We start from the raw sequence: 12,844 nt of genomic DNA on the forward strand, positions 1-12,844 counted from the left end.
AATTATTCTTGGTAGCTATTATATATGGTTCTGCATGTTCTACAACTGAAGTGAGTATAGTAAGTGTAGTAATAGTAGGTGGAATGGGTAGTAGTAGGCTATCGGTTGCCTATTTGTAATCGTTCTTTAGTTGGAGTATTGGAGACTGCTGAATTAGAAGAAAATCGTTCCAGATTATTTTTGTTTCTTCTTTATTGTTGGAAGATAATTTATCTCAAATCGGACTCTTAGATATCAACCACACGTCCAAAACTACTCCAAATTATTTAGAATTTTTATTTTGTCCAAACTAAAATTTGATATAAGTTGAAGCTGTTGTCTAAAAACCTGAAACCCAAGGCCTCATTGCCATATAGTAAAGCGATACACTTTATCTTGAGCATTTTTGAACTCAATCAAATTAACTACTTTGTCTAATGGTCAGTCCCACATTGGCTGTTGATATGAAACTGACGGTGTGTATGTGATTACATAAGTCAAGCAGGTGGGAATGTGAAAAATCACGCAGCCATGTAGTGAGCACAAAGCGAACTATTCTTTCGCCTTTTACTAAAGAATACCGTGTGTTCGCCACTCAAAGTGGCATACGCCTATTTTTGTAGAGCCTTTTCTTACTTGAAAAGGCTCCAACCAATCTTTAAAGTTGTAAATTTTTAAACCTAGAGTGAGCCAGACTAAGCTCTTCAAATAGTATAAGGTTTGTTGAAAGTTTTTTTCAAGCTTTTATGCTTGAATTGTGTCTGCAGCAGTCTTTGATCATTTACAACAATTAAGTTCGTTTGTAATACGTTTAACCCACAAGGATTACTAGTTCAATTGCCAGTTTAGTTCAACTCATTACAAGAGCAAGTGAGTTTTATTTTTGTAAACTTGTATTCAGCATAAAACAAAAAAGGAGGTTGCTATTTGCTAATCATAACATTTAGAGTTATGGTTAACTTGTAATAAAACGTTGTGCATGACGTTTGACCATTAATTTAGGAACGGTTTTTTTTTATGTAAAATTACGAGAAGAGCTGAAAATGAGGAGTGAAGAGTTTCAAAAAGAGGATTACAAGTTCATATCATACCACCGGGCACCGGCAACACTACATCTTTTTCGATAACAAATAAAATAAAATAAACATATCTTGCAATCTTATGTAAATACAATATGTTTTTACTAAAGTGAATATAAAGAACTTGTGATTTTTTTATGCAAACATATTTTAGGCCTATCAAACATTTTTCATATCTTTATCATGCACATTTGAAGTTATACTATAACAAGATTAGGTTTGCTAAATTACTTTTTAAATAAAAAAAGAGTTACAAAAACTTTTAGCCAGTTACTTTTAATTTTTGTAACGGATACAAAACTGAAAGAAGGGGAAATGCACTAGTTTAGATTTGGGGTTCATCCCACATTGGTTGATTACAAAAAATGCAGGCATGTGAAATGAATACATAAACCAACCAACAAAGAAAGGGAAAGGCACGCAGCCATGTGGTGAGCACAAAGCGAACTATTCTTTCGCCTTTTACTAAAGAATACCGTGTGCTCGTCACTCAAAGTGGCATACGCCTATTTTTGGAGAGTCTCTTTTTTTATGAAGGGCTCCAACCAATCTTGAAAGTTAAAAGTTTTCAACCTGGGATTACCCTGTTTACATTTTATTGAGCAATGTTAATGAGTTTGTGCTATTTACTTAATATACCCAGAGCGCTTTTTTGCATATACGGTCTTTTTGCAATCTAGCAAAAATAAATTTTTGGGATATTTGGATGTTACTCTCCCGTATTCATCTTTTCGATTTCAATTTCTGTGTTAGCTTTAGTAGAATCTTTTGAAAGTTCATCCTTGGTCCATTTCACCCTATGTTCATTTAACCCTCAAGGTCCATATCCTTCTTTTAGCCTCTTTCAAATGTAGTGAATTTGCAGGTATGGGGTTAGTTTTAGTTCCACATTGGGTGGAAGGCAATGCATCCATGGGATGAACACCCAAAGCAAACTAATTGTTCACCTTATACTAAAGAATACCGTGTATGCGCCTTTCAAAGCGGCATACACCTATTTTTGTAGAGTCAGAATTGAGTTTTAGATTTCTTAATGTTACATATAAAAGGCAAAGAGAGTTAATCATCCTCCAATTGATCATCTAAATTACCTTTGTGTTTTATTTGAGGGCAAAAAGCCTTGAAGAAGCAAACACAGTGATGAAGTTATTCCTACATGCCTAAAAATGGAAAGAAAAATAAACAAGGGGATCAAGGGCAAGACTCAAATCCCCAAACTTTCGATTACGAGTATTTATCAACAATGGCTTGTCAAAAAGCTATATCAAGTTTCGACCCATTTACTAATGGATGTCCAATCTCTATAATATTTTACATGAGTTGCTAATGGAGTGAGTGTTTCAAAAAGCTTTATTTGAGAATTGATAAGCTTTTTTTGTTTCTTTATTGTTGGAAGATAATTTATCTCGAATCAGACTCTTAGATATCAACTACCCGTCCAAAACTCAAAATTATTTAAAGTTTTATTTTGTCCAAACTAAAATTCGATATAAGTTTAAGCAAGCTGTCGTCTATTAAATTTAAACCTGAAACCCGAGGTCTCATTGCCATGTTGTAAAGCGATACCTTTAACTTGAGCATAATTGAACTCAATCAAATTGACTACTTTGTCTAATGGTTAGTCCCACATTGGCTACTGATAATAAACTGAGTGTATGTGATTGAATATATAACACAAGCAGTTGGTATATTTTAAAAGCACGCAGCCATGTGGTGAGCACAAAGCGAACTATTCTTTCGCCTTTTACTAAAGAATACCGTGTGCTCGCCACTCAAAGTGGCATACGCCTATTTTTGGAGAGTTTCTTCTTTGATGAAGAGCTCCAACCAATCTTTGAAGTGATAAATTTTTAAACCTAAAGCAGCCATGTTATAAGTTCTGGTTTTTCTTAAATCAACCATAAAGGAGCTTAGTATGTGCTAATGGTTAATTTGTTGTACATAACGGTTGAAATTATTCTTATGTACAATATTTTAGTCTGTAATCTATAGCCTGTACGCTATGGATAGCTATATTTTAAAAAAAAAATTAAGGAGAGTGAAGGGTTTAAAAAAGATAATTATAAGACATTACCCAACCCTAAATTCTTTCTCAGACCGTCATTCAAGAGAGATCCTGAAGGCTCGAACTTTTTGCTAGCTTTGAAACATGGGCCGAAGGAAAGAGAGACCAAACAAAGTTGCGGTCAAAGGAAAGAAAAAGATGCCAAAAAAGATTCACTTTAGCTTCTAGCTCGCTTAGTGTAGTTTGTTTGCAATCCTGACAACCCGAGTTACAGTTTAGGGTGTTCAGAGTTGGAGGATTCCAGCCCAGCCCGATGCATTCTGAGGAATAGGGAACCAGACAAATCAAGTTTCTTTGTCACGTCAACGTCACATCATCTCATTCTCATTTAACATTTCAAAAAATATCACTACCAATCATACTTATTTCTCATTATTTTCTCAAATATTATATTATTAAATAAATCAAACAAGCACACAAACAAACAATAATACCTGTTTCTCATTTTATTTTTCTCAAATATAATATTAGGAAAATGATTAATCAACCTAATTGGTGTGCCTAAAGATATGCCTAAAACCTTAGGAATTTGACATGTGGAATGCACTAATTCTCTTTCCTAATCTTGCCCCTGATTTTTCCACATGTCATCATCTTACAATTAGGCACAACTTTAAGCATATCAATTAGGTTGATTTATCATTATCCATAATATTAATAGAATAAATCAAATAAGCACACAAACAAACAATCATACCTCTTTCTCATTTTTTTTCTCAAATATAATATTATTATTTTATTTTAATTGATTGAAATGCACAAATGGCCCACTCCAACCCCAAATTCTCTTTTCTTGCATTTTCTTAGGAAAATATTATTGATCTTTTTCTTGAGAAAATAATAGATAAGATAGTATTGCCAACCTCTTTTTCCATAACAAATAAAAGAAGATGTATAGTTGTAAATACAATATATATGTATATTATCTAAAGTAAATATTAACAGCTTGTGATTTTTTGTACGCAAACATATTTTAGGCCTAGGCATATTCAATCAATTTTCATAGCAATATCATGCAAAGTTTTGAGGTTGTACTCGTATGATAACAAAATTTAGGTTTGCTAAATTACTTTTTTTGAAGTAGCTGATAACATGATGAAAAGTAAATTATAAATTCATGAAGTTATTGTGAAACCTAACTCTACCCAAATCAAATAGTCAACAACTCAACATGTAACTTAAACATCAAAATAAATTTTAAAAACTTTAAGCCAGTTAGTTTTATATTTTCGTAATGGATACAAAACAAAAGAAGGGGAATGTACAAGTTTAGGTTTGAGGTTCATCCCACATCGGTTTATTACAGAAACTGTAGGCATGAAAACGATTACAAAAACCAACCAACAAAGAATATGAAAGTCACGCAGTCATGTGGTGAGCACAAAGCGAACTATTCTTTCGCCTTTTACTAAAGAATACCGTGTGCTCGCCATTCAAAATGGCATACGCTTATTTTTGTAGAGTCTCTTATTCAATCAAGGGCTCCAACCAATCTTTAAAGTCTTAAACTTTCAACCTGGAGTAATCGTGTTTACATTTTATTGAGTAAAGGCTTTTTGAGTTTATGGCGAATATGAGTACAAGCAAAAGAACTTTTGGTACTCTTCCATATACACCTTTTCGATATCAATTTCCGTGTTAGTATGATCCTTTCATCCTTGGTCCATTTCACCTTCAAGGACCAATTCCTTCTTTCAAAAAGGAAAGAAAATGTTGGGTTTCATAGAGAAGAATTTAGGTCTGGTTTCTGTCCAACATTGACTGCTTTTAGGAAGCAGATGGTATTGGTATGGAACAAAGCATAAAATGCATGCGTATAGGATGTTAACAGTAATGAGACAATGTGCGCACAAAGCAAAACTATTGTTCAGCCAACAAAACTACATTGTATAAAATCAACGGAAAACAAACTATGTTAATAGTTTAAGTAAAAGCTGGCATTGCTTACATAAAAAATCGACATGACTAACTTGTTATCATTTGCATATAACCTATGATAGTTAAAATTGATCAGCTTAAATTAACTGTAATTAAAAACGAGAACTGACTGAATGCATATCATCGAACTGACAATATATATCAAAATATACAAGTCACCAATTGTACTGATTCTTGAAATCCACACGTTAATTTAACTCATATCATGTTAAGCTCAACTATAACTTAAAAACTATCAAGCGTGAAGCAGAGCCGATTGAATTACCTTTGCAAGAACCAATTCTGCATATAAAAAAAGGCTTCTGTGTTTTATTTTGTGGGCTCAAAAGGGGTAAATTCATTGGTTAAGTTATTCCCACATACCATTCATCTCATGATACAACATATACGAGTTCAAATATATGGAAAAACGAAGAGAAAAAATGAAAAGCCTCCAATCTGCAAACGTTTGATCCAACACTAGCACTACAATGATAATTTGAAGATCAAAAACATCTCACGAGAGCACTTTCTGGACCTCGGTGGTGACCTCTTGTGGTGGTTTTTCTGCATGAAGGTTTGCAACGATGTTCTTCTTGCTGTAGTAATCAATAACCTACACATCCAAAACCATATCGCACAGCATGAACAATGGCACATTAAGAAAACAAGAACCTAAATCATCTATGTTGATAAATAAACTAAAATTTTGCCAAATACATTATACTAGGGATGAGCAAGATTACCGAAACCGAACCGGTACCGTACCGGTAACGATAGGGATTCGATTTCGGTATTGGTTTTAGGGATTTGGTAAAATCGGTTTCGATACCAATCGGTTCGGTACCGGTTCAGTACAGGGAAACGGATTATTAGTACCGAATGTAGAGTTTGTTCAAAACATGTAATGTATACTGTATAGTTATAGATATATAGTGTATAGCAGTTATGTATACACCTGTAATGATAATAATAATAATAGCTACATGTCTAGGGAGATATTGTATATGAGGACACACATCTAACTACTGCCATGGCGGCTAATCTTGAAACTTTATATTTATGCATAGGCAGTTTGGCACAAAGAGAATCATTAGCAAAGACGAATGGTGTTGGTGACATATCTTTATGACCTGATCAATTGTTCCTAGTCTCACATGACATGAAACCATATCTATCTTTGTCCATGGTCATGTTTATTTGCTAGAAGCATATATTTCAATACATGAGAACGTCGTTTGTAGTAAGCTTGGAAAAAGTTTATGTTACACTATAGGCAAACAGCAACTGTGATTGAGGATCAGTTACACATGATCAATGTCAAAAACATGTGCAAATTCGGTACCTAATGGGTATAGAACCGAAAATCTCGGTACCGAACCGGTACCGGTTTAGTAAATTCGGTACGGTAATACGGTATCGGTTTCCATTTTACGGTGAATACGGTTTCGGTACGTTCGGTTCGGTACGGTATTGGTACCGCGCTCATCCCTACATTATACATCAGAAGTAAATGTGGTGATTTTTGACCCTTGACTTGAGGAGTCAGCTCTGGGCCATGTTTTCCAATAATGGGTCAAATGGGGAAAGTATACATCAGCTAAAAAGGATACAGGTCAAGTCGAGTGAAAATTATTCCATCTTCATGTCCTTATGTGTGTTTTGAATGCATGAAACTTCCTACATTTTCTATTAAAAAAGTTAGAGAATATAATATACTTTTCATAATCATATTTGACATGCAAATCGTTTTATAGAAATACATTTTTCTGGTCATTTAAAACATACATTTTGACTTGCAACGAAAGGATTAGCTGTGTTGAACCCTTCGAGTTGCCAATTCAGTCACCTCTATAAATGCTGATTACAAACCTATGGTGTAACCAAAAACATCATGGTGGCAAACAAGAGTATACTGCATGGAGTTAACCAACTACGGTCTACACATATGCACAGTTGCACACACAAGTCTATTTGTAGTTCGAGGGGTTTTTCTAAGTCTTAGCATAGAATGACAGAGTAAGATTTTCTTTCACCCCGAAAAACCTATAATTAGTATAGAGTTCATTCCTAATTACAAATTTTATAGATCTGTCACCTTGTGTCAGCTGTCATATGAAAAAGTTGTACAAACTAGTAATGCATCCAACTACTGTCTATCCGTAACATGCATACTTAGTTGTCCTAGAACCTTGTAATTGAAGCAAATGTAAAACCAACGTTGGCCTGGTTATATTTCGGTATTTCCTCACTATTAAGTGGCAGCAGAAACTCTAGACACTGAATTATATTGAAGCTGGAATGCCACCCATATTGATATTACGGCCAACTGTATATCTAAATATTTTGTGATGGAGATTGTATTTTAAGAATCCAGACAACCCAAGGGAAGAACAGAATACTAGAGTTTAAACAAATTATCAGAATATTCTAAAATGATCAAGTACAATTCAGCTGTTTACAGTGGCAAAAGAAAGTTGTCAATGACATACCGGCTCAGTCTGTCTATGGAATGCTTCCAGTCTTGACTTAAGAACAGCTGCAGTGTCATCTTTACGTTGAATCAAAGGTTCTCCAGTCACCTTCAGCAAGTTCAGAATTAATGCAGGAATAACGAAAAGCATTAGATCACTATATGCCACAAATTTGATGAATTTACTTAGCAATTATCGATGGTGAGTTGTAAAACGGACAGTTTTCAAAATAGAGAGTAAAAAGATCAAAAAATTTAAATCGAATTTGACACCATGTCAATCAGCAGAAAATTAAGTCATACCAACCAAATTTACACCACTATCAAAATGAAACCTAAACTACTGAGCACATATAACTAAGATCAAAGGTTTCAAGTACAAGGAAGTCGTGTTACTAGCTTTCACCAACACCAATCAGATTTGCGGTGTTACTTTTTTCACTTGAATTCTTCAAGCTAATAGAGGATGAGATACTTACATCATCTATGCCAGGGACTTTAGGGGGTGCAAACTTTGAGTGGTAACTGCGACCACTAGAAGGATGGATCCAACGACCAGTGATCCTTTCCTCTAAGATTGCATCATCAATTGCAAAGTTAAGCACCTTGTCAACTTTGACCCCTCTCTTTTCAAGCATCTCATCAAGCTGAATAACTCATAATTTGTACATTCAAGATTTATATGTTAGATAAAAATGAAAAGATGTCTAATTTAACTAATGCTTTTAATGTTAAGAAAGCAAATACCTTTTCTGCTTGGACTACTGTCCTTGGGAATCCATCAAGAATGAAGCCCTTTTGACATGAAGGCTTCTTCAGTGCTTCATCAATGATTCCCACAACTAGATCATCAGAAACAAGTTGTCCCTAAGGAGCAAGACAAACAGAATCAGAACCAAGCACAAAAAGGTGTTCTTCTATAGCTTCTATAGCAGGAGGCAGTTTTAGCCCACTAGAGTTATGAAGGAGTCGATTAGGTTTTATGTTATCTGTAATGGGGCAAACAATAAAGATAACCTAAAAGAAAAAAGGGTCAAACAGACTCGCCCAAAGGCTATTTTTAATGCAAACAAATTGGTACAGTGTGATTTAGTTATTTCGATTATTATCGTAAAGATATTCTATGAAAATTAACAGACTTAATAATCATTTCTTTAATGAGCCAAGAGTGTTTGTGAGTCAATCCAACCCGGCCAATTTTGATCCTATTAAAAGATCGGCACATCTTGACACCTCTATACAAGTATACTACAAATACATACATTGTCCATAGCTTCTTTCGCTTTGATTCCAAGAGGGGTTTTAGCAGAGACAGCAGCTCTTAGCATATCACCAGTTGCCAAGTGGCACAAACAGTACTCATCTTTAATAATCGGTGACTGGGTGCCTTTTCCAGATCCAGGTGGTCCTGCAGAATGAAGCATATTAAATATCATGGAAAATATAACTGCTGAATAAAAAAATCCCTAACTTCAACTAACAACCATCCATCATCGTAACTCCTAAGAAAGGAACCAAGACAGGAACGAACCTACTTCAGGTCCAATATGCACCATAAACACACAATCTTCCAGACAAAGATCATCATTCTACATAAGTATCATGCCAAATCTTAGGTTCTAATGGACTTCACTGTCGAGAGACTTTTGACCTGGTTCCTTCAAAAGCAGTCTAAAACACCAATAAATGTTTGGAGTTTTTGAAGTGTAATATACTATATATCCAGGTAAGCTGCTAGAATCTAGTCCTCCATGCCTTCTTTTAGTAAAAATCAAGAATACAAGTTCACGGAACCAGTCTACTTATACTGGTTGTGCTAAATGATAAGCATGATGGCATGGTTTAAAGAGAAGTAAAATTAAATTGTGCACATACTTTCTTAGGTCTCATAAAACTTTATACCAAAAAATTGTGAGCTAAAATACACCGACATTAAGTTAAATATCATAAAAATAACAACTTTTGTAACATAACTCCAAAAGGTGTTCACTTTTTACCTTCAGGAAACATGTGAGTAACAATGCGTAACTATTACACTCTTGGCTTTATCTTTTTGACGAAACCCATACTAACTGATCCAGCTAATAACAGCTTCATCAAAAAAAAAAATTTTCTAATAACCTGATTGCTCCTCCCCTCAGAAGAGTATTGAACCAATTCACTTGCCTATATTCGAAACCAACTAGTCTACACAATACATGCAACTACTTATAAATTCACTCTATAATTTTCTTTCGATTACCATTCTATTCTATGGCATGGAAACAATTACTACCATCATGTCACATGCAAAACGTCTATCGACGACCAAAGGTTAATCATCCGCATTATCATTCACATTCCAATATATACAATATACATGCATTATTACTTTCCACAGTCCCCCAAAATTCAAGTCCTTCATGATTTCAATTTTTCATAAAAAAAAAAACCTATAATCAAATCAAATTGCATATACAATCAGTATTTCCAATAACAAGAATCATTTAATTAAAATAAAGATACAAACTTGAACATAAAAATATAAAAATAATTTGATAAATAAAGTTCACAACAGAGAAATCCTAGAGTTAACCAAAAATCACAGTGGATCTGAGGAAAAGTAACAAACTTCATTATATATAGATGTATATATATATACAGGGGGGAAATGAATGGGGAAAATACCGACGAGAATGAGGCGTTTGTCAGGTTTGGTGGAGCATTTCATACGACGGAGGAGCTCCGTCATTAGATCTACTGACTCAACATCTTCCAGACTCACTGAAGTTGAGCTTGCCATTTTCAGCTTTTAGGGTTTTTCAGAAATTTTTTGTTTGTTGGTTTTGATCGGTGTGATTGCTGTTAGTTACAAAGTATTGCGCTATATATTGTTAAGATAGATATAGATGGATGGATTATCTTATTCTTGGATTGGATTTCACGCGTGGCATAATATAGTAAAACTAATACAAATACAACCTTTATTCACGAAATGCAGCGGAGGGGTCGAGAACAACGGTTTAGTATTGTCGATGATGATATTATTGTGGGTGGTGACGGTATCAAATTTATTAAGGACAACTTAGTATTTTTGTAAAGTGGGTGTTTATTAAGGGCAATTTAGTACTTTTGTATGAATATCTTGTGTAACATTTTTTAAAATTGGGGATGTGATAATTTTTATAAAAGAGTATATATGATTGAAATTTGAAATTCCTATTTTGTCCCCCTCAACCCATTTGTTAAGTGTCGATTTTAATTTATGAAAGTAACCAATGGAATTTATCAATTATACCCTTGTCTTTTAGAACCTTTCGCTAATCCCAAATTGTGAGGGAGTCTCCGGGGTTTTTGTGGTAATGACATACAATTACTATTCTAGTCGAGAAAACTTGTATATTAATGCAATAACATATTCGTTGGTTATTTTGCACTCAAAAAACTAATAGAAGATTTTACACTCAAAAGACTAATAGAAGGTGATGATGATATGATCTGATAACACGTGAACACTTATATTTAGTGATGAACATTTCAAAATAAAGACGATAACAATTTACATGTGAACAATTGCATATTCTTTCTTGACATATATGAAATGGACACAAGAGACTAGACCTAAAACAAAATCAATTTACCAAAATTTCAACTATAGTTTAAGTCAAGGCAACACCAAGATACTTTGCAGATTTCTTTTTTCTTTTCATTTAATTATCTCATTTGTGTTGTTTTCGTTGCCACTCTCGTTGCAATATAGAGGCGAAATCATAATGTTTATTAAGCAGTCTCTCTACTTAGGTAGAGGGTAAAGTCGGCTCACATCTTAACATCTCTCATACATCGTCGAGGTATTTGGGCTCAAAACTCGCGGAAGACAACACTAAGGGGGCGTTTGGTTGCGGAAAACCCCCCTTGTTTTCCATTTTTGTTTTCCAAGAAAACATGAAAAACAGAAAACGTGTACTAATCATAGTTTTCTAAGAATTTTTTCCAAGAAAACAAAAAACAGTGTTTTCTACTTTTCCATAGAAACTTGAAAACATCTTTCTCTTGCTTTTCATTTTCCATTTCATTCCTTCCCCTCGCTTCACATCTCTAACATGTTTTCTAGTTTTCTAATTAGAACGCGTTTTCAAAATTTTTATTTGTTTTCTAGAAAATAAAACTTCTTTCATCTTCTAGAAAATTAAAAATGAAAAACTATAAAACATTTTCTACAAACAAACGCGCCCTAAGCAGTTTCTTTATTTTTTCTAGCTCATGTTGGTTTAACGTTTGGAGTGAAATTTGTATTGGTTTAAGAGGTCAAACACTTTTTAGTCTCTCTACTAGCTCCGCCGCCTTTGGTTGTATAGTATTGATCAATTAATTATCTCTTTTTTGGTTTCGTAGAATCTCATCGGCGACAATACTCACTCGATCCGTTCCCGATGTTTCATTTGTTGCATATTGCATATTGCTTCTTGATTTCTTTTTCTTGCATCTTTGATGATTGAAAAAACACATGTGTCCAAGACAATTTTACCTTCAATTTTATTGGAGATGATTGTGTGAGGAAATTAAAAGCATATGCAAAGTTAAAGCTTTGAACTTCAAAGATTGGTTGTAGCCACTTCATATAGAAAACACACGGTATTCATTAGTAAAAGGCGCAAGAATAGTTTTACATGTTTCGTGCCTTTCACCAACGCCGCCTCCTTCCTCTACATAATCATTTCATACCTTTGGTGTTCTATAAGCAGCCAACGTGACTTTCTATCAATCTTCATGGACTCTCCTACTTAGTGATATTTAGGTATAACACAACTAAATCTGCCTTTTATCAATTTGTTTGAATTCAAACCTGATCAAGTTGAAGCTTTTCAAATTTGAATACAAAAATGATTGTGTTGAATTGGAGCCGAGTCTCCACTAAAGCTATTAGCAAGATTTTCGTACTGTATGTAGGTGTTAATACATTAGAGTGTAACCTTTCATGGATATTATAGGTGTAATGCCTTGGCTACACAAATGTTGAAATCCGTATGCTACCAAAGGCGTACACAACATATATTCAAGAAACACGAAACATGTATGATATACACCACAGGATATCGATCCATATATATCCACTCTATCCAAAAAAGGCCAGACCCATAAAAACAGCTATGTATAAAAGTATTACTATAAGAATAATATTACTCGTAATATTTTTTTTTAATCAAGCCAATACATTTGGATAAAAACAGTCGAAATAGAGGAAACGGACACAAGAAATTTGACTTAAAAAGAAATCTGATATAGAAGCCCTTTGATATGGGCATAATATATGTTAACAATACAGTATATGTAAAAGTGTAACCATAGAAC

The 12,844-nt window shown here is 34.0% G+C and overlaps 1 protein-coding gene, 4 non-coding genes and 1 pseudogene across 5 annotated transcripts; 4 read left to right on the forward strand and 2 right to left on the reverse strand.

Moving 5' to 3' along the window:
* Positions 1–506: 506 nt before the first annotated feature.
* On the forward strand, positions 507–626 carry LOC122580699. Its single transcript, XR_006320847.1, has one exon. It is a non-coding gene; the product is annotated as a U5 spliceosomal RNA (small nuclear RNA).
* Positions 627–1,480: 854 nt separating this feature from the next.
* On the forward strand, positions 1,481–1,599 carry LOC122580695. The gene has a single exon (XR_006320843.1). It is a non-coding gene; the product is annotated as a U5 spliceosomal RNA (small nuclear RNA).
* A 1,163-nt stretch (positions 1,600–2,762) lies between these two features.
* Positions 2,763–2,880, forward strand: LOC122580694. Its single transcript, XR_006320842.1, has one exon. It is a non-coding gene; the product is annotated as a U5 spliceosomal RNA (small nuclear RNA).
* Positions 2,881–4,488: 1,608 nt separating this feature from the next.
* On the forward strand, positions 4,489–4,607 carry LOC122580698. The gene has a single exon (XR_006320846.1). It is a non-coding gene; the product is annotated as a U5 spliceosomal RNA (small nuclear RNA).
* Positions 4,608–5,350: 743 nt separating this feature from the next.
* Positions 5,351–10,453, reverse strand: LOC122579783 (adenylate kinase 4). The gene is made up of 6 exons (XM_043752018.1): positions 10,181–10,453; positions 8,776–8,921; positions 8,261–8,380; positions 7,993–8,160; positions 7,533–7,622; positions 5,351–5,656 (listed from the first exon to the last, which is right to left on the reverse strand). Exons 1-6 carry the CDS (start codon positions 10,293–10,295, stop codon positions 5,558–5,560), a joined length of 738 nt encoding a protein of 245 aa, XP_043607953.1. The 5' UTR covers positions 10,296–10,453; the 3' UTR covers positions 5,351–5,557.
* Positions 10,454–12,064: 1,611 nt separating this feature from the next.
* LOC122580702 lies at positions 12,065–12,175 on the reverse strand (annotated as a pseudogene).
* Between the last annotated feature and the right edge of the window lie 669 nt (positions 12,176–12,844).

The sequence above is a fragment of the Erigeron canadensis genome, chromosome 8, assembly GCF_010389155.1.
Source record: "Erigeron canadensis isolate Cc75 chromosome 8, C_canadensis_v1, whole genome shotgun sequence".
NCBI classification, from domain to species: Eukaryota; Viridiplantae; Streptophyta; class Magnoliopsida; order Asterales; family Asteraceae; genus Erigeron; species Erigeron canadensis.